At 36.9% G+C, this 22,316-nt stretch overlaps 1 protein-coding gene across 3 annotated transcripts in view; it reads right to left on the bottom strand.

Annotated features, from left to right (window-relative positions):
• Positions 1 to 22,316, bottom strand: part of LOC127628499 (forkhead box protein P1-B-like) — a 93,602-nt gene that overhangs the window by 4,614 nt on the left and 66,672 nt on the right. For 2 of the 3 annotated variants that reach the window (XM_052105281.1, XM_052105283.1), the window contains 9 exons: positions 15,958 to 16,095; positions 15,564 to 15,653; positions 15,094 to 15,223; positions 10,468 to 10,630; positions 4,192 to 4,296; positions 2,439 to 2,526; positions 2,116 to 2,199; positions 1,663 to 1,870; positions 1,109 to 1,185 (listed from right to left, as the gene is read on the bottom strand). In XM_052105281.1, coding sequence (XP_051961241.1) covers positions 1,109 to 1,185; positions 1,663 to 1,870; positions 2,116 to 2,199; positions 2,439 to 2,526; positions 4,192 to 4,296; positions 10,468 to 10,630; positions 15,094 to 15,223; positions 15,564 to 15,653; positions 15,958 to 16,095 — 1,083 coding nt within the window. The remainder of the gene's footprint in view (positions 1 to 1,108; positions 1,186 to 1,662; positions 1,871 to 2,115; positions 2,200 to 2,438; positions 2,527 to 4,191; positions 4,297 to 10,467; positions 10,631 to 15,093; positions 15,224 to 15,563; positions 15,654 to 15,957; positions 16,096 to 22,316) is intronic. The other variant, XM_052105282.1, reaches the window with a different exon arrangement.

Raw genomic sequence — 22,316 nt, 5'->3', positions numbered from 1 at the left:
ACCACGTCAGAAAAGGTTGCATAATTTCTTGTTCATTTCAATCACATTTGACATTTAATAACATTAAGTACTCTATTAACAAATTCATCTCCAATCATTCAATGGGAGACCAATTTGAAACATTTTCATAAATCTATTTGCCCAACTTAAGAAAAACAATGTGTTTTTGATCCCAACTACTATCCTTTCACTTATTGGACAGTTACTGTTTTTTTTTTATTTTTATAAATCACCTTAAACAAAATTTAAAATGACAAATTAGCAGTTTGGATCAAAAAAATGTGATAATTTCCAGTATATTCATTAGCTACATAAATTTGCAATAATATAAAAATTATTAAATATTAGATCAAACAGACTCAAAATCAATCTTTAGACACACAATAATCTCATGGAACAGGAAAAATTTCCGGTGTATAGTGACAAATAGGTGTTTAAAAAAAGTGGTCGTTTTTGTTGCTATTTAGTGATTGGGAGAAAATAAAATCAAAAGGAGCCTTTTACCCTGTGGAGCCTTTAGCCCCATTGTAGCAACACATGAAATGTACCGTCATGACAAGCTGGTGTCACTGAATACATGTTTATTTTAAGGGACAATAACATAATTATTATTTGGTCCAGATCCATTTAGCATTTCAACACACACATATCAATTGAATACACCTCCACTATGATGAACGTTTTCAATTTCCGAGTTCAATCTATTTAAATATATTAATATTTGAAAAAATGAATGATTGAACAGGCCATGACTGAAAAGGCCAAAAGTATTAACCCTAAGAAAACATCTTGATATTTGAGACTCAAAGTTGATATATATATATATATATATATATATGTATAAATAAAGAGTAACCAAGGTGCAAGGAAAGTTTTTAGATACCCTTTACTACACTAATAATGAGTTTCTTAATTTGGAAAACCAACTTCAACCCCAAGATTCAATTTCTATTGACATTCTATTGAGATTTTTGAAAGATTTAGAATTGTTATCACCTCTGACAACCTTATTTGTAAATCTAAAACAATGAAAGGAATTAAACAAGACTAAACTAAATCTAATTTTCAATTTGTCAGTGGTAGACAGTTGTCAGAAATGGTTCCTTACCTGTCTGATCAAAGCTGCGTAAGTAAACGGAGGCCTGACTTCAGCACTCAGGTAGAACTCCTTATTCTGTACAATATCTAGAAGACAGAAGAGATACAACTCATTGTGTCAGTTACACTTCATTTGTCAGTTAAATTCCATCTGGTCTTTAACCTGTGTGAAAGCAGTTTTGTAACACTAATAAACATGAATGTTCAGGATACAGTACAGCTAATGAGCACTAGGGGGCACTTTATTCAAAGAGAAGGCCCACAAACTTCCATACAGACCACCATTACCAAAATACAGTTCTACATAAGAAAAAAAAAAAAGAAAAAAAAAAAAAGCTATTGTATGGTTTACAATTTGGCTTTATAGAACAATTAATGTGGGTACAAATAAATGAGCAGGCCTTGGGGAAAAAGCACAGCATCTGGCTGTAATAGAATCACATTTATAACGCTCCATTTCATACAATGTAGATAAAGCGTAATTCAAAAACACCACTGCAGGACAGCAGCATCTGAGGAACAAATTCAAATCTAAACAAGTACTAGTCTCCAAACCAGTCTCACCTTGGTCCATGGCCATGTTGTATTTGTCTGAGTAGCGTTTGTGGATGGAACCCATGCTGTGCAGGCTGGTGGGGATGATGATGGAGGGTGTCTGGGGCAGTGATGTGAAGGGGGTGGATGGCGTTGTGGCACTCTGGGAAAGACTCATAGAGGGAGTGGCTGTGGGAACTGTTCCCTTAGCAAGAGTGAGGTTGGAAACCAGATTGACCTAATAAAACAAATACAAAACTAGGAATTACACCAGTGATATTAGAGTAGTCCTGAAAACCAAAACTAAATGTATTGTTTTTCTGAAATAAAAAAAATAAAAGAGAGTGGGGCTTAACTAGCATGCTGTCAAAACTTGCTATCATGATGCGATGGTGTTGTGTAATAGCAATGCCTTGCCTTTGCATGTACCACTAACAATGTGTTTACATATGCAACAGAGTAATGGCAAATGAAGTGACATACTGGCTGAGGGGCTGGTTGGGGCTCAGTAGATTTGACATGGAGGTGGGCCATCATGGCCTGAAGGCGTTCTTTGTCTTTGGTGAGCTGTTTGACAAACACAAACAAAACAGAGATGTACCATAGATAAGCTTGCTGAAGACCTTCGCAATGTCTATTGTTCATCCTATGGATTCTTTCTTCATGTTTACATACAGTATATACAGACCAGGATAAAAGATTAGAGCAGGATGTTCATGCAAAACAGAAAAATAAACACCTAGAATTATTGCATCTTTCATTTGTCAAATCTGAAAAACAACTGAAAACAAAAGGAAACACTTTACCTGCAGTTCGAGCTGCTGAACCACCTGCATCTGAACTCTGCACTGCGCCGTGCTCTTGTCGTCCAGAGCGTGTTCGTTGTTCAAATGCCTGGTGGACATGACAGAGACATGCAACAGATATTTCAATATTAATAAATAATAAAAGTAACAGTAGAATCTGAAAAGAAGTCGTTTCTTCTCGAAAACAAATGCTGAATCTGGACAACGAATCAACAATTGCATTTGGAAGTTCAATTAATTTAAACAAAATGGTTTGTTTGGACCATTTGTTTCAATTAACTGATCTAAAACCAACTGAAAAATTATTCGTCATTTCAAAGTAGGCCTGTTACGATTATTTGATCCAACCGTGATTATCTGAGATTATTATTACAATTATTGTGCACTTCAAATCCAAAAATTTTTTCCTTATAAATAAGGGCATTTGAAGTGAATACAGAATGCCAATTACCACAATTCAATTATTAACTAATATTAACATTATTTGTAGAAGTAATCGTCAACGAAATGTCATAATCATGTCAACCATATTCCAAAATGTCCCTAGATATCCATGTGCTGCATAATTCATGCTCTTTATTGTAGTAAAGTAATTTTTTGTTCTTGACCATGTTTATGTAGATTGTGACACCTTTGTGAATCGAACAAATCGTTCAAAAGAACAATTTGTTTGTGAACGGTCACTAACCAAAATGAATGTTCAGAAAGCAGTACTGCTATTGAGGACTAGGGGGCAGTTTATTCAAAGAGAAGCTGTAAGGGCCATCAAATTCCACAAACCAAAAACTTAATTCTTTTTCTCAAACTTAAAATTAAAAACAATTCTCCAATGAGCAACTTTTGTATTGGTACATTAAATAGCACGTAAAATAGCTGACAGCTTCATTATCAAATACAGCACTGCATTTGCTCTTGCAGAAATTACTCAAATGAGACATTTTTAAAAAGGAAAATTCTTGCCATGTAACAATATTTCAAAATCACAGCATCACAATATGTCATCGTTATGATTAAAGATGATATTTTACTTCTGGATATGGTATGTGCAGTGTGATGTGATAGTCAGAAACATGTTTTTAATAGTGAAACCGTAAGGCGAGCTGAGGAACAAAGGCAGTGTTGTGGCAATAGACAGGGCGGGGCTTCAGACTGGGAGCAGGGGTCAGAGTCAGTGGAAGGGGCACAGATAAACATCCTCCTGTTGTTTGTTTTGGGAGGGATGGCCAGGATCACCATGGGTACTCTGTTTATCGGTGCACTGAGCTTAACCCAGAGGGGCCCCTTGGCTGCACCGCCACAGGGGAGAGAGAGAGACAGAAAGAGAACAGAGGAAAGGGAAAGAAAATAAAAAGACATGGGCGATGTATACATATATACACAAGTAAACAGGACAAAGAGGGATTTAGTTAGTTATGTAATAGTTCAACCAAAATTTCTGTCGTCATTTACTCTCATGTTGTTCGAAACAAGCATGAACTTAATTTTTCCCATAAGGAGATGTCAGACAGAATGTTAGCCTCAGTCACTATTCACTTTTATTGCACAGACATGCATATTATTTTCACTTTTGGGTGTACTAAAAGACAAGAGGAAAAAGGGACCAACAAACAAGAAATAGAAACACTAACCAAGACTGGGCAAAGTAAAAGACAAAAGGACACACATGAAAATGATTGTAATGCTCCTGAAAAGAACTACAAATAGGACAAAGAGCATAATACAGCACAGCAGAGAATGGGAGCTGTTGACTCACTTGAGGAATGACTGGAAGTCTCCAAACACTGCGTCGCAGCCTGGCCACTTGCACACACCATGGCTGTACAGGGGATGTGCGCTGTGGGAATGACTCTCCTGAGAACTGAGGCAAAAACAGACACAATAACCAAATGGGCATTTAAGCAGGTGAAAGTCTGTGATTTTGCTGCAGAATTTGAGTGTTGAAATTGACACTGGAGTGAAGCATGCCGAGACTGTTTTTCCATAAAGAATATTCCGATATTCTTCAGAATTTAGTCAGTCATACTATGCATGTGTCGTGTAAATGCATTAACAGGTTCTTAAACAAGCAAATATTTCAGTTTCTAGAAATCTGAATAAAACCAGCGTTCATTGGAATTCTTTATACATGTTATTCTGAATAATTATTCACAAATAAGCAACAGAAGACTGTGACCACCATGTTTACATACACAAGAATATTCCAATATTATTCAGAATTTGCTCATATTTCGATCAAGTAAACACATTAACCTGATTGCCGAAACTCGTTCAGACATCTGAATGAAGCAGCTGAAATATCCACAAATGGTATATTCATTTATATTTGCGCAAGCCAACAAGAAAATGAGGATGCTACGTGATACAGTCAGTAGTAAAAAATTAAGCAAGAGAAGACATTTTTGGAGCGAGGAGATTTTTGTTAACACTTCACAGTAAGGTTGTATTCATTAACATTAGTTGTTTAATAATTAACAATATTTTCACAGCATTTACTAATCGTATTTTTTACTTTCAACATATACTAGGGATGCACGCTAATGTTGAAAATTATAATCACGATTATTAATCACGACTATTCTGTCATTTGAAAACAATGAGGGGGTTGCACAATGAGAGAAAAAAAAAAAAAAAAAAAAAAAGGCTATTTTGAAAATAAATATCAATTTACAAATTTACCTGGCTGATAATTTCTGCTTGCGCACTAATATCACAGAAGGCTGAGCTCAATTATCCGTAAGAGGCAGAAACCACGATCACGTTTAAAATACTGTGACGAGGTGGAGGGAGTGGACGGGCTGTGATGGAGCACAGCCGGCACGGAATCAGCTGATCAGTGGGAGAGCGAGATAAATGGGCAGACGGAGGTGCCAGTTCGAGAGATAGAGACCCATGTGGCCATGCTGCAAGTTGGTTTATGTTGGTTTTAAGTTTACCATTAAACTTTGTTTACTGTTCAGCCAGTTCCCGCCTCCCCCTTGCCCCAACTTTATACTGTTACAGCATCTCTTCACTCTACCCTCCTCCTCGTCATAAATACAATTAATTGTGCAGCACAACCATATACAAATACATTTTTTACAGTAAAACTAGCATACTTTAAACAGTATACACATTAGTGAATACACAAAAAAAATTACAATAACCATAGTCTTTATAAATTAAAATTATCCAAGATTAATGCTGTTAAAAATATTGTTCATTTCAGTTCATGATACACAAGATGAACTAAACGAGGAGAACCTTACTGTAAAGGGCTACCAGATTATTATATATATATATTTTTTGTACTAAAAATGGAGCATAAAAGGTAGTCACACACCGGAAGCGGCGTGCTGCGTCGCAGCTAGGACAAGGCATAGGTATCAAACAAAGGCCATGCCAATGTGGTTCAGGTGGCAGACAGAGCATGCAAAAGTAACCATGTTTTTTCCCCTTCTTCAAAAAAGAATAATGCTAGAGTAAATAATTTATGTCCTTTAATAATGATTTGGGTCGAATTTAAATGGAAAATATGCAATATCCAATATGCAAGCAGAAATTTGAGCAGCTTCCGGATTTGTAGTCTGAAGCGGCAGTGGCTGTATGCGTATCTTCATTGAAAACAACTGTTTCGAATTTTATAATGTTCCATGTCGTCCGCCAGATGCATCCAGTGTGCAAATCCCTTAAGGAATGGTCAAAGCCAGCATCTTCAGTAAGAATGTTCATGTCTTCGTTTTTTTGGAATATGCTGATCACGTTGTATTGAGGTACAGTATATTCCACTAGCTGCAAATGAAATTATTATTGATTTTTGTATTTATTTTTTTTTATTAAGGAATAAAGGCTTAAACCAAATCACAAGTGACGGATCTTAAATCAGAAAATTATGTGAATGTAAATGTGTTCACCGAGTGCCTATATGACCCTTTGCAGTCTGCTCCCCCCATTCAAAGCAAGATCACACTGCAGCACATTCATTTGTCCCCAAGCAATCTCTCCAACATTTGGAACATCTATGATGTCTACAGGAAGATGATAAAGCTCTATTCTTTCCCTGAGAGCTGGCAGAGAAAGTAGCCGAACATGTTTAAGACTTTGTATCAAACAGTGGACTGTTTGAGTAAGTGATTACTTTTGTACTTTAAAAAAAATGCCAAGAATGCTTTATTTGCTTGGTATCAACAGAGGCTGTGCCCTTTGGCCCATGACCACCTACTTTTATCCCCTAAAAGAGCGCAGAGTATCTCTGCCAGCAGATTCCTTCTCTGAACTGCAAAACAAAGAGAAAACATCTACAACGGGCATCTTTCTCTTTGTGCGCTCAAATACCATCTCAGCTTTTGATGACTCACACTTGACAAATTAAAACAGACTTTGTTATTTTCATTCTTATAATACACTGTTCAATCAAATGAACATGCACGCAGGCACAATAAAACAAACATGTGCAATGAACTGTTCATTCTCTGAAGATTCCTCTGAAGATTCCAGCCAAAATGTCAAAAGTTTGTCTAGTAGGAACAAGCACTCGGGAGTCAAATGTCACAGTAGTACAGTGTCACAGTAAGGATAAAGAGGGAGCAGGAGAGATTTGAAAGGATTGATTACATTTAGTCTTTTACTCCATCAGTATGTGAGTGTGTTTGCATGTCACTCAGTAAGATTGAGAGAGAGAAAGGGCTAGACAATCCCACATGTTGTGGTCTTCTGGAAGAGGTCAATGACTTGTTCTCTGGTGCCAGTGGCTGCACTTAGTTGGAGGCGTCTCTCTGGCGGGCAGGAGTTTACATGACACATGAAACTGACCACAGCCTTTGAGCATTCACCCTCACTAATATCTCACAAACCACCACAGGTGCACAGAGAGGGGGCTCTGCCGACAGTAGACATATTCTTCCAAAACTGGGACACAATGGCACCTACTAAAATCTAAATAGTTAGTGTTCATGGGGTGATGTGGTGTAGTGGTTGAGGTTAAAGGCAGGCAACCAGAAGGTTGCTGCTTCAATGCCCGCAAGCAGCGATCACCATTGTGTAAGAACTTCATTGCATCGGCGACATTACGTAAAATTTGCGAAAACAAATTCCACAAACCTCAATCATGTTGTGATAAAAAAAAAAAAAGAACGATTGAGCAAGTTGCTCCAAGGAAATGGTCTACGTGATAAGTTAATTGTGCCGTTTTATGTTTTAATTGCAGACAAAATTTCAAGTCAATAAGATATTCTGGTCCCTAGATATGGCTCAGGTCCTTCATTTTTATTTAGTTTAGTTTTATCTTTCAATCATCTGGATGCTTATCGAAGTAATCGCACAAACCATAAAACAGTCATAATTTCTCACCTCTTTATTTCTAGGACTATTTTCTTCCGCTTTTACAAAGCACAGAAGCGTTCTGCTGAGGACTTCAAAATGTTTGAAGCGTTTCTCTACAGTTTGAGATGCACATAAGATGTCGGTGTCCAAAAGATGGCAACACAAGGCTGTTTTAATGCTATTCTTCAGTGAGAAGCTTCTCAGTGTGAGCATGCGAGATGGAAATAATGCAGGCTGCTTTTGCCAGTGTGTGGATATAACCCGCTAGCGGATTAGGACATTGCAAGATATTGAATAGTTTAAACCTCTGTGGCAGCGAAGCGTCATGCTGTACACTTGTGGCATTAACTAAAAGGGTTCCTGATGATTCATGTAAATATTTTCTTCCAGACAGTGTCTGCCAATTTTTTTATTTGTTGAACATCGGGATGTGTTAACCGTCAAAATATGGTATTTACTGGCTAACATAAACCCTGATTCCAGTATGTTGTTTTGGATGTCAGACAGATAAGTTGTCATACTGTTGTTTAATAATACAAAGACAAACTTCAAAAACCGCTGTCTTAACTCACCTTGAATTCTATGATCACTTAAGTCAGCTTTTTATGAATCAAATAATGATTATAATACAAAAGATACCATAAGAAGAACATTGAGAAGCTGAACAAACCATGTTCAAAATAAGTCTGTAGGTTCCCACAACTGATGGGCAAAGTGCTTTTGACAAACCGGTTTATTCCTCTGCAAACATGAAGGCACGGGTGTGTTCATGGGAGTACGTGGGTGTTAGTGAGTGTGCTGAACAAAGGCCTGCGGGGCACATGTCAACACAGACTGATGCCTTTCACACAGCAATGAAGACAACTGCACCCTCTTAAGACATCTGACATTTGTCAACAGTTTTCTCTTGGATAAATACAAAACATTAGTCAACCTTTCACAGCTCGACTGGTTCGGCTGTGCAGCAAATATTTATGAGAAATTTCAGTGAGACGAAGATGGTATAGATACTGTAAACTCATCTGAACACTCAGATCTAACATTTGGTGAATTCAAGACCACAGAAAGCATCATGCGGCAAATATTAATCGGAAACTACATGCCGTTTCATTAGGTAAAACACACGTGAGCTAGCTAAATCTTAAATGGGAACTACCATAATTCCCGGAATAAAAGTCGTGGGTGTTTTTTCATCATCTGAAAGGCCCTGTGACTTATGAACCATTTCAAGGACTATTTTTCAGTTTAAGGATGTGTCATTTTTATTCCTTGAACATTTCCTACTAGTTTTTGAACTCATTCAAAACAACAGGAGGAGCTTAATTCATAGTGACTTTAGCACGATAACATTACTAACGATAACACAATTGTCATAAAATGTCATTGTTAAAATTTTGACCATGTTGTTCGGTGGCTGGATGCTCCCTGGATGCCTGGAACTAATGAAAATTAAAGTGTTTAGATCTCCGAAAAAGCAAACAAACCGCTGCAGTGAAGCAAGATGGCTGGATATGCGCAGTACAAAAACAGTAGCTTACAGTGCAGTAAAAACAGTAGTATCTTATCGCCTACAGCTTGCTCACTGGGGTTATTAATACAATTATCATTTAATTATTTTTAAACACTATTCAAAATCTTATTTTATCTAAATTACACAATGATGATTAATCGACTTTATAGACATTACAGTTTTATCGTCTGTTAATGCTGATATTCTGTAAAGCTGCTTTGAAACGATGTGTGTTGTGAAAGGCACTATACAAATAAAATTGACTTGACTTGACAGGTGAACAAAATTGCAAGTTTGATAGGTAGAGCTCTAAAAGTGGCTATAGCTCACTCACATTATAATAAATGAAGCTGGGCAAGTCATTTAGTATTATATTTGGTAATTTAGCAGACGCTTTTATGTAATTCAACTTACAAATTAGGAACACACACACACAAAAAATCCTTAACTTATCCGCAGGTCACACAGACAGCTTCATTGATTATAATAGAGGCGCTCCAATATTTCCAATCTTTCCACAGAAGAAATAATTGCGAGCATCTAAACTACGATACAATTTCATTGCCTCTCTTGCGAAGATGATCAGTATCACCAACACATCTGTATAAGTCACTTCATGCAAATGTTTGATGTCCTTTGAGAAAATATTAACTCCGAGCCTTATTTAAAGGATCCGGTAATGATACCCGAAGTGCTCCCAGGACAGTAGCGTTCTAATCCCGCTGTTACCATTTACAGCCTTGAAATTATCTGTAGTCCAAAGCGACTTGTATACATAATTTACACATAACTTATGTCGGCTGGTCAATCACAGCATGTGATTCAAACATGTTTACACAAACAGATGAAAACATCAGTCATAGAGACAGTAATAGCGCTTTAAACTTGTCTATTCATAGTATTTTGCATTTGCATGAAGTATTTTATGCAACCAGTTTCAATATTCTGTCCCATCATAACATTTTGTTTGTACAAACTCTAGACTGCTGTCAAACGCAACTCCTTACATGCCCACAAAATTAAGTTTCACCAAACACTCAGTCAGTTAACTGGATAATTAGTGTATAGAAATGAGTGTTACAAATATCAGAAATATCTATAGATAGACAGTTGCTAACTGATTTTGACCAGGTGCGACTTAATTTCTGGAAAATACGGTACTTGTACTTCCTAATAAGAAATTATTGGCTCTAAAAATTGTATTAAAAAAGGATGATGTACCTGTCTCTCTGGCTGGGTCGGGGCATGTGGTGTCCATTAGTGCTGGAGTGATGGTTGATGATCTGGGTTTTCGGGGGAGAAGGGGATTTGTCTCTACTCTTCTCCTCTTGTCGTGTATCTGCACTCTCTTTCCACAGCTTTTGAAGCTCAGCAGGGATCAGGCCTGTAAGAGACAATGCAGTCATTAGATCACTCGAGAACTAACCAGATCACTTTATCTACAGACCTTCTCAATAAGAATTAGCCTCGAATGACTGGATTTCAAAAAAGCTCTCATCAAGAAACACCCTCTTCAGAATCAACTGTGCGCATTTCATCATGGGGTTGTGGCGGCTCAGCGGTTGAGGCTCAGGGTTACTGACCAGAAGGTCAAGCCCCAACACCACCAAGACACCACTGTTGGGCCCTTGAGCAAGGCCCTTGACCCCATCTGCTCCAGGGGCGCCGAATCATGGCTGACCCTGTACTCTGACCCCAGCTTAGTTGGGATATGTGAAACAAATTATTTCACTGTATATATGCCAAAAATGTATGTATAATCTGTGACAATAGATCAATTATTATAATTTTTTTTTTTAAAAGCTGATTTTAAAAGATGTCACTCTTTGTTAATCCAGTACATCTGCAAAAAAAAAATATTATTAATAATTACATATATATGTGCACACGCACGACCAAAAGTTTGGAATAATGTACAGATTTAGCGGTTTTGGAAGGAAATTGGTACTTTAATTCACCAAAGTGCCATTCAACTGATCAGTCTGGACAAAACAGCACTGTTACTATTTGAAAAAATACATTTTTGATCAAATCCAGACAGGCCCAATTCCACGGTCTTAGGTCAGTTAGGATCACTACTTTCATTTAAGAATGTGAAATGTCAGAATAATAGACGAGAGAATTATTTATTTCAGCTTCTATTTCTTTCATCACATTCCCAGTGGGTCAGAAGTTTAAATACACTTTGTTAATATTTGGTAGCATTGCCTTTAAACTGTTTAGGGCGATACGTTTTGGATAGCCTTCCACAAGCTTCTCACAATAAGTTGCTGGAATTTTGGCCCATTCCTCTAGACAGAACTGGTGCAACGGAGTCATGTTTGTAGGCCTCCTTTCTCTCTCATGCTTTTTCAGTTATGCCCACAAATGTTCCATCTTGTGGTCAGGGCTCTGTGATGGCCACTCCAATACCTTGACTTTGTTGTCCTTAAGCCATTTTGCCACAAATTTGTAGGTATGCTTGTGGTCATTATCCATTTGGAAGACCTATTTGCGACCAAGCTTTAACTTCCTGGGTGATGTCTTGAGATGTTGCTTCAGTATATCCACATAATTTTCCTTCCTCATGATGCCATCTATTTTGTGATGTGCACCAATCCCTCCTGCAGCAAAGCACCCTCGCAACATGATGCTGCCACCCTCATTCTTCACAGTTGGGATGGCGTTCTTCAGCTTGCAAGCTTCACTCTTGTTCCTCCAAACATAACGATGGTCATTATGGCCAAAAGTTAAATTGTTTCATCAGACCAGAGGTCATTTCTCTTCTTTGTCCCCATGTGCACTTGCAAACTGTAGTCTGGATTTTTTTATGGTGGTTTTGAAGCAGTGGCTTCTTCCTTGCTGAGCAGCCTTTCAGGTTATGTTGATATAGGACTCGTTTTACGGTGGATATAGAAACTTGTCTACCCGTGTCCTCCAGCATGTTTCATAAGGTGCTATGGCTGTTGATCTAGAATTTGCACTTTTCACACCAAACTTCTTTCGTCTCTACAAGACAGAATGTGTCTCCTTCCTGAGTGGAATGATGGCTGCAGGTTTTTTTCTGAAGTCTTTGCTGACTTCATGCCTCTTTGCTTGACATCATGGGAAAATCAAATGGAGTTTGAAGATAGGTCTTAAAATACATCTACAGGAACACCTCCAAATTACTGGAATTGTCATATAGTCAATTAAAAGTGAAACAATCTGTAAACAACTGTTGGAAAAATTATTCTTGTCGAGCACAAATTAGATGCCTAAACGACTTGCCAAAACTATCTGTGGAGTGGTAAAAAAAAAAAAGAAAAAAAAAAAAAAAGGGGTTTTAATGACTTTGGTTGAAGTCATTAAAACTCTTAACAACTCCAGTGCAATCCTAGGGTAAGATATTGTCCCTATAGGAATTTGGTGCCCTACGCAGATTGCGTAGCGTGCGAATAGCAAGCAGCTATTGTTTATTAGCAATGTTTATTATAGATGCTTTCCCATTAAAAGAAGGGCAGTCATGGAATTAGCGTCTCAATAAAAAAACATTCAAAACAAAAAAAATAGGGTAAAGCAAAAAGCTAAACTGCATTTTGACATCTTTGTTTGTTTAAAAAGAAATATTTAAAGAACAAAAGTCCTTAGGCTATGTCATGCATAAGTTGCCATGCTGTTGTTTAATAATACAAAGACAGGTTCCCAAAGCTGGTGGGCAAAGTGCTTTTAACCCTCTGGGGTCTGAGGGTGTTTTGGGCCCTGGAGAAGTTTTGACATGCCTTGACATTTGTGCTTTAAGTTGCTTAAAACATATTAATGGCTAAAGTCTGATAACACTGTATGTAGCACAAACTGGGCTACAATAATATGTGAGCAACATGTGTGTACATGTTTGTATTTTTGAGAAAATAAAGTTTATGCATGTTTTTTGAAAAAACTAAAATTTTAAGTCACTGAAATAAGGCCATATAACACATACTTAACATTCGTCCACAAGACTTTTGAGAACTGGATTTGTAGCCTAGAGTTTTTGCTACAACATTATGTGAAAACCATCCTGATCACTCATTCATACAAAACAATATAGTCATTTAACTTTTGTAAGACACGTTTAGTGTTAGAAAGGTCATATGCGAGGCGGCGTGAACTATCATGAATATTGAGGTAATTCACACCTGAGGACACAAAAGACCCCTCCCCTGGGCCTATCAATGAGGAATGTGACAGAAAGAGAATGAATGTGAGGAGACTTAATGATCAAAATTAAGTTAAGTTAAACGTAATCTGACTGTACAATTTCTTTAAATACTTTACTTAATTTTAGACCTACACTACCGTTTAAAAGAAGTCTCTTCTGCTCACCAAGACTGCATTTATTTGATCCAAAATAAAGTAAAAACAGTGATATTTTGAACTATTTTTACAATTTAAAAGAACGGTTTTCTATTTGAATATTCATTTTCAGCATCATTAATGCAGTCTTCAGTGTCACAGGATCCTTCAGAAATCATTATAAGATGGTGATTTTCTAATATGGGCATATTTAAAGTGCATTTTACTCATTTAACCTGAACACATATTTGCAAGCACAAGCATTGATGATAATGAGGCAGCATAAACACTAGATCAAATATATTCTAAACATTGATATATTACTACATATCATATTTATATCATACAGTATACAATTTAAATACCTGCTTTAGCCAAAACAGCATTTAAATGCAACAAAAAATTGCTTATTAGGATATATTTCAAATGTCAATACTCTGAATCCTGGCTGACAAGTCTGGAAACAGACTTGTAAAATATATACACATATATAAAATAGCATGTCAACTAATGAAAATTAAAATGACTTACTCATCCAAAATTGTATCCTCGGCTGGATCAAGTCTCTCTTCAAAATACAAACGTTCATCGTAGTCCCGCTCTTCTTTTGAGGAAAATGTGAACTATTCCTTACTATCCAGGAGTTTCCTCGCCTGTGTATCATTACAAACGCGCAGAAAAATGAATGAATTGTGTTTAAATCAAACCTCACTGTCGGGGGCGTGTACCATTTGCCTTGATCGTCTCAGCACATTAGCATATGAATGGCACGCTCTGCTGGTGGGTGTGATCACATTATCTATAATTAGATGAACCGGTGAAAACTGTACATCGTTTTGTTTCATACAGATTACATTGCAGGAGAATATTTGTTTTAAATTTGAATCGTTTTATTTAAAAGTAGAAATTGTAAGCTTTCTTTAGACATATGTTTCATGTTTGTGTGATAAGCATTCACAGAGTTTCAGTTCATTTTTGTGACACGTTTCAGAAATTTGCTCGTAAACACGGAGACTGCTGAAAGCTCACCCTTTTTATTTTCTTTATTTTACAAAAGCACAAGGTTTTGTTATTGTGAGTGTACACAAATAAAAGTAGACCCTTTATAGTCTATAATGATGTCTTACACTTATCTGTATGCCCAGAGTATTTTAAGTTGTTTACCACTGTAAAGACGAAAATTTCCAGCAGGACGCGCCGGCTCGCAATAAGCCTCTTTCTGGTGTCAATGTAAACAAAGTCACTGATAGTATTTTGTTTTTTTCCAATGAGAGTTGGAGATTTGAAGCGACATGAGTGAAAGAGACCGCTAGCAGTGCAGTGAAATTGAGCAGAATTCAACTTAATGCAAATAAGCAGTGACACAATATGACAACTACCAACAGAAGTGCAGACAGGGGAGCACAAGGCCACCTGATACAGTTGGACACAACAACTTACAGAGCAGCGACTTGGCAACCTCCAGCAATTTCCTCCATATATATTCATTGATGGCAAGCTTTCGTAAGTCTAGTTCTGGCTTGATCATTTTGTGCGACAGTGAGGGGATCTTACCTTGAGACAGTGTGTTGGTAAGTGCCGACGGGACAGACAGCAGGCCCTGTCTCTGCAGGTTTAGCAAGTGCTGCTGTTGAACAGAGAGTAACTGCTGTTGGATAGCCATCTGCTGGGCCATCATCTGCTGCTGAGGACAGAGAGAGAGTCAGTCACTCAAAGGCTATTTCACAGCAGCAGAACACAGTTTTCAGTCATGTTGTAGAGTGCTAAATCAAGTGATGTTCACACAGTATTGGACATATCCTCTGTATTGGACATGCAACAACTATTAGCACCCCTTTTCTAATGCTACAGTTGTCATCTTTTCTTGTGGCCAGGGTTGAAATTGTCACTACTGTTCCTAATATCCATAAAGCAGTCAAACAAACGATCGCATAACACAGCAATCTTGCATGGATTCCTCAGAAACAGTGACAGGGTACTAAACAGCTCTGATGGCTTTCTAGGTTTCATTGTGATGCTGTTACCTCTTTACTGGCTTTTCCAACATGCTGTTGCTGCAGAAGCTGTAGGTGGAGTTCCTCTTGCGGATTCTTATAGAACTCCTGAAGCTGTTGCTGAGACAAAAAAAAAAAAAGTACACAAAATATTTGACACCAGATACAGGGAAAAAACAAAACACTAGTGTGAAAGTGTCTTCTCGTAGTTTACGCAGTTGAAAAGTAATAATTTGTAATTATATTTAAACAGTCAATTTTAAAATGGTTATTCATATTGTGTGAAACTCCAAAGTGATCGCACAGAGTCGGCAAAAAGGTTATCAGTATCCAGTGGAAGGCTAACTTCTGACTTCAACTGTAATGTATGTGTGAATCTCCTCACAGTCATATTTCTTTACTTCTGGTGTGTGTGTGTGTGTACCTGCTGTAACATGAGGGCCTGTTGTTGTTGCAGTAACAGTTGGATCTGTTGGGGACTCAAGACCTGCTGCTGAAGTATTTGCTGCATTTGCTTAGGGGTGATCACCTGAGGAGTAATCATCCCCGACGATACAGGCACCTAAATGCACACACACACACACACACACAAAACACACACCTGTTTAACTATTTATCTTACAGAGGGGTCTTGGATATACACAATTGATGAAATCTGCTTCTTGTAATTGACTGATTGTTTGAAGGACAACATGTCAAGCAGCTAGAAGACACTTTTATTTGCCTTGGTAAAACTGAATTAGCTTCAGCGTTACTTGTAACATTCTATCTGCACAACACATGATGTAAAACACCAATTAACTACTTCATGAAAAAAGGGCTTTCTAAAAACACAGTTTCAATTATTTTCCCCCAAGGATAGTGAACACTTTGAAAACAGTGAACGGCTTAAAATAAGAAAAGGGGGGAAAAAATAGAGTAAGACTATGCCAGACCTCTGTAGATTTTATTGTTTAGACATTCAGGGAATAGTTTCCAAGTCCTTGGGGCTTCAACGGTCAACATCAACAAAACTGTGTAAACAAATACACAATTTTAAACATAACAAAGCTTGCAGTCCTCTAAAAGGTCCTCAATAAAACACAGAGACAAATGACTCTGTCTGCAATTTGAAAAACTTCTAAAAGCACTAATTTCAGTTAGAGGTCGACCGATTAATCGGCCGATTTTTTGCATTTTTTACATAATCGGCATCGGCCAATATCCACGCATATCAAGCCGATTATTAGGCAGGCGCATCTGTGGGCAGCCTAGTGTTGTTGTGGAACACGTGTTCGACGCACGCTGCCCCTAGAGTCATTTTCCAGCAGAGTGAACAGACCTCATCCAGTGCCTAAGGAAGGAGCTAAGTTCCTTGGAGAAAACAGTAAGGGTTAAATTTGTATAACTTCTTTAGATTTAATTAAAAACTTTTGATATGTTACTGCCAACTTCAAGAAAAACGTGACAAACGCGACAGTTGACATGACGTTCGGCTACTTTGGATATTGATAGCGTAGTTGAAGTTGCATTATCACAGCAGAAGGGTTGCTATCATGTCACAATAAGTAAGCAAGAATTTTGCAATTACAGACAGTGAATCTGAGACTTTTATTTGTTCTGTTTGTGTGTCTTTTATTTGAGAGGGTTGTCACTCAATGCAGAGAAATAAGTAATAAAAAAAGATACCAACGCACCATAGGCTATTGAAGGACTGGCTTTGGTAAGCTCGGACGTTATCGGTTCTGCTGACGGTACTAGAGAAATTAAGAAAATACATTTATTATTGCTATAAATAGAAAGTTATTTTATCATCTCGCCAGCCATTTCTATGTATAATAATATGAAACCATTTGTCTGTGATGCAATTTAGCTATTCGCAGTCAGAGAGAGAGAGAGAGAGAGAGAGAGATCTCACTGACGCGGTGCCGCAGCGAGCAAAACACGAGCCCTGCATAATGAGTGACAGAACTAAACATTCAGACGTAGCCTGGTTTAGATCTGTGATATTAGTCTGATTTTATTTTAGATTTCGCCTTCCAAAGATTATAAAAATAATATTTATACATAAGCCGCATTCTGTCTAGCACAACTTCCTTCCCTTCACAGCGGTGCACTGACATTTCTCCCTAAAACTCAAACTTAACGTCAGAATCAGCACGATTGGTGATTGTTGTAAAATGCAGTCTAGCTACTGTTGCTAAATTGCGGGACGCGTTTAATAATAAAAAGACTGCAAGAGATACCGTTCCCAAGGCGGCGCGCGCTCCGAAACAGACCGCAAAGAGACAAGCAAACTATAGGCTACTTTGGGTTTCATGTGCGCGTCTAAACGATCAAATATACACAAAAATATGTCAAAACGACCGGCTTGGAGATTCACTTAAACACAGTTTATGTCTTAAATGGACGTAGTTATGGAAATAGTTGGGAGAAAATATGCTGCATCAGGAGCCTATTAGATCTGAACTCGGTCTTAAAGGGGAAGCATCCTAATAAACATGCCGACGATTGAGCCATTACTGCGAATCAAACAACAAAAGGCAAAGAGAAAATCACTTACAGCTCTTGAATGAATAACTTCTGCATTAATAAGCATTAATCTATGATAAACTATGCAGTGTTATTTTACAATTGATTACTGTATTAGATTTACTTTTTAGAAACACACCTGAACAGTAATGTTAGTAGACCTTCCTGAAATTAAATCACTGTGCCTATATAACGTTTATCTTTGTTTAATATATATATATATTATAACAAAAAGAATGTTAAAGTACCGGATCGATAAGCAGTATCAGTAAGAGTAGTAATACCATTAAAACCTTAACGATACCCATCCCTAGTTATGCCTGTGCTTCTCTTGGATGCTCTGAATATTGGATTACGTGTCTGGATTGCCCCTTAATTAAAGCTGCATTTGGATCTCAACCTTCGTGTCTCGGAGCAGTTCGTAACACCTGCTTTGTTTATTTAATATATTTGTTATACAATTTTATACAATATGTTTTTACATTATACATTTTTAATTTAAGTGTACAAGTGCAGATTGGTCAAGTGTTCAATAAATGTATTTGTAGAAATTTTGTCTATCTTAAGTAATTATTTGTTACATTTTATCTTTCAAATAAAAGGTTCAAATAAGAGGTTAAAAACAAGCACATATCGGCCAAATATCGGACAAAATAAATCGTCAGCATTAATCGGCCATCGGCCGACCCAGATTTCAAAAGATCGACATCGGCCTGAAAAAACCAATATCGGTCGACCTCTAATTTCAGTTACCATTTTTAATCAGCCCATAACCTGAGGCACAAAAGCAGTCAAGATTAAAAGACAAATAGATTATTAATTTGTTGACAGCAGCTCACACACACTGACATTAAAAATGCAACAAATGAAAACAGATAAACAAAAACACCCACAACAGATGCAAGGGTTTTAAATGAAATGCTCCGAATTCACAATGATTTGGCCTCTAGCAATTACTGCAGCTACACCCACCCACACACTCACCCACCCTCCCACCCACACACTCCTTTTAAGATGTTTACAATGAACATAAACAGAATAATTAGTCACATTTAGGGATTTGTATAAATAATACATCTACTGGGGTACACCGCAACTGTAAAAACAAAACTGAAGATTGCATTTTAATTAAGTCTGTGCAATGCAAACAAACACAAATTTCAAGTAAAGAAGTCTCTGTTCAGTCTCCTATAAACATACAGCTACACTATGAGAACAATAACAACTGCCTTTTATACACACAGGCCTTTTTAAAAAAGTGTGTGTGTAGAGAGGCTGATAAATGGCCAAAAAATAAATAAAAAATAAATCTGAAAATTAAAGGAATAGTTCACCCAAAGGCATATATTGTAATGTCATGTCATTATTTCCTCATCCGAATGTTGTTTCAAAGCAGTATGACAGTCTTTCTTTCTTTCATAGATAAAATGAATGTTCTTGCTGCTCTTTTCCAAACAAATAACATATAAAGTGACAAGGGACTGATAGGCTCAAAAAAGGAAAAATAAGCACCATAAAAATATCTTGGTGCGTTGCGATCAGTTCCGACCAATGCCAATGACATCTGGCTTAACCTGCTTTCAAGCCCCATAGGAACCTCTAAGAAGAAATTTATTTTCAGAAATAGTTTTGCTGTCCCTCACAATCGTATTACAGGAAAACCAAAACTATAATTATAAAAATTATAATCATTCTGTTACTATGGAATTATAGCAATATATTAATATGCATGGAGGGGTTTTCCTCTAAATCAAAAGCAAATGTTTGTGTTCAATTAAAAAGAGAGAAGCCCTATTTTTTGATTGGATTGAAAAACAATACAGGAGTATATAAGGGAGAGAAAATATCATTTTTAATTCGGTCAGTCGATTAATATAATTTTTTTTAAAATCACAATTAAAATAACATAATACTGTTGTAACCATATTTTTTGGGCAGAATGATTAGGATTTGTATTACTAGTTATGGTTTTCCTGCATAAGGTGTAAAACTATGGTTTTAAAGTCACTGTATTAAAAAAAACATTGATAATTGTGTGGTTTCTATGGTTTTACTACAAACACCATAGTTTAGCTATAGTTACTGTAGTAAAACCAAGGTTTATTTATATAAGTTATTGTGAGGAACCCAAACAAATTGCGAGGGCACACAAAACTAAGGCGGTGTATCGTTCAAAAATGTACGATACAGTGACTTCGTTACCGGTTCCTAAATTATACTTTTTCCCGATACTTTGGTCGAAACTCAGCAGGAAAACATCAAACACCGGGATTACCATTAGTTGGACGCTAGGTGGTACTATGGACACACACACACACACACACACACACACACACACACGATTATAAATGTAAAAATAATCATAATGATGATAATCACTGAAATATAAATCATGGTTCGAGGTGAACGCGTTTTTGTATTTTATATATTTTTTATTATTTTACAGGTTGCGTTCACAATAAACTGCTGTGTGGATATAAACTGAACTGAACTCAAAGCACCTACCAGAACTGAGATGTCTGAGGTCATTTGCAGCACTCATAAAAATTAAAAAAAGTTAATCGTAAGGCAGAAACAAAGTGGGAGATCCTTAGATGCGCGTGTTCCATGAGACTGCACACATCTGTATCAGCGCATCATGTATGCCAATAGACGATTTTCTGTCATCTGTACTTAATATAATAGTGTTTCTTCAAATGTGTGTCTGTGTCTACGGGCAAATTAATTGTTATATTAATTTGATAATAATTTAATAGATAAATGGGAAAACGAACCAAATGTCATCTTGACATGGTCAAAGGCATCAGCTATTGGTGATTACTCAGACCATCATTGATCCAGAGATCATCGTCTGTTTGCTCAACCCGAATGTGCATTTCTCTCTATAAATTAACTAAATGTTCAGAGTCTCTTGCTTGTTTTTCCTGACACATTTAGAATCATCGTGTCTGTGCTTCGTGCCTGTGCTTGTAAAATGTATATTTTAAAGACTCATTATTACGGTTTAGTATTTCTCTGTAATGTAGAACAGTGTTAGCAATGTTACTTATAACATTCTTTCTCAGCCCTGGATACTATTGTTTTTCCCTCGATACCTAAACACACAGCCAATCACCAGCACTTTTAGATTTGGGCACATCTAGCATGCTACATGCTTATCACTGACGTTTGATGAGATTAACCCGTTTAGAGGCAATTGTATCGCCGGTCGGTGCCTAAAATGTATCGAACTCGACACCCAGAGAAGACTTTGAATATGCACGTGTCATACAGACCAATTCTATGGTGCTTTTGTCATTTTTGAAGCATTACAATGTAAGCAGCGTGAACATTCTTCCAAACATTTCATTTTGTGTTCCACTGAATAAAAAAGTAATGTGGGTTTAAAATGACTTGATGGTGTGTAAATAATTTTAGGGTGAAATAAAAACAAATACTTAAAAAAACCTAATAAAAACATAAAATAAATAAATAATTAGCTTGTCTATAAGCTCAGAAAAGACAAACTACAAGGCCTTGGAGTTTCAACAAAGATATATTTTAAATGTCAAAGCCAGAGACTAACATATGCATGCCAGCAACTTAATGTAAATATTCAATCTCTGGGGCACATTTAGTACAGATGAGTGTTGTCTCCATGACAACAGACAAGACCAAACATTGTTTTGTTGTTGTTATTGGTCTTGCCAGTGTGTCAGAGCGCAAACTCCCCATGAGTGAGTACATGTCAACAACCGATCGCTTCTGAAAACACAAGCCATAAATCAACAGGCTTCAGCAGCCCGCAGCCCAAAAACAAATACAGCCTGTTGTTATTCCCCTTCAATACCTTGAACAATTTTGGTTTGGTTCCCCGCCCAAAGTAAAAATAACATTCTTTCCTGCACTATGCATCAGGGTAAATATAAAATGCAAAGGCAATGAGGAAAAAGAAAACCGGCAGAGTTCTGTGAACACAGCCTTTATAAGACAAAGTAATTAATTTACTTTTTACATTACAAATTACAGGCAAAACAAGAGTCATAAAAATGCAAGAGACCATTCAAAGCTTTTAGCATAAATGTGCCATTCAATTCTACATACATGTAGAGAGAGAGAGCTCTTATGAGAGAGATATATATATATAGTCCATATGTATATATAATTATTAATGTTCCTCTTTGAGTGTGCTTAATACTTGATGGGCTATTAAAACAAACATTAATGGTCTTAAAGGTGCAGTGCTACACAATGCACTTTTACTTAAAGTCAAAATTTTTATAAAATATCTAC

This window comes from Xyrauchen texanus, chromosome 35, assembly GCF_025860055.1.
Source record: "Xyrauchen texanus isolate HMW12.3.18 chromosome 35, RBS_HiC_50CHRs, whole genome shotgun sequence".
In the NCBI taxonomy this organism is placed as follows: domain Eukaryota; kingdom Metazoa; phylum Chordata; class Actinopteri; order Cypriniformes; family Catostomidae; genus Xyrauchen; species Xyrauchen texanus.
Note: the sequence above shows the minus strand (reverse complement) of the source record. Positions and strands in the feature narration are given on the sequence as shown.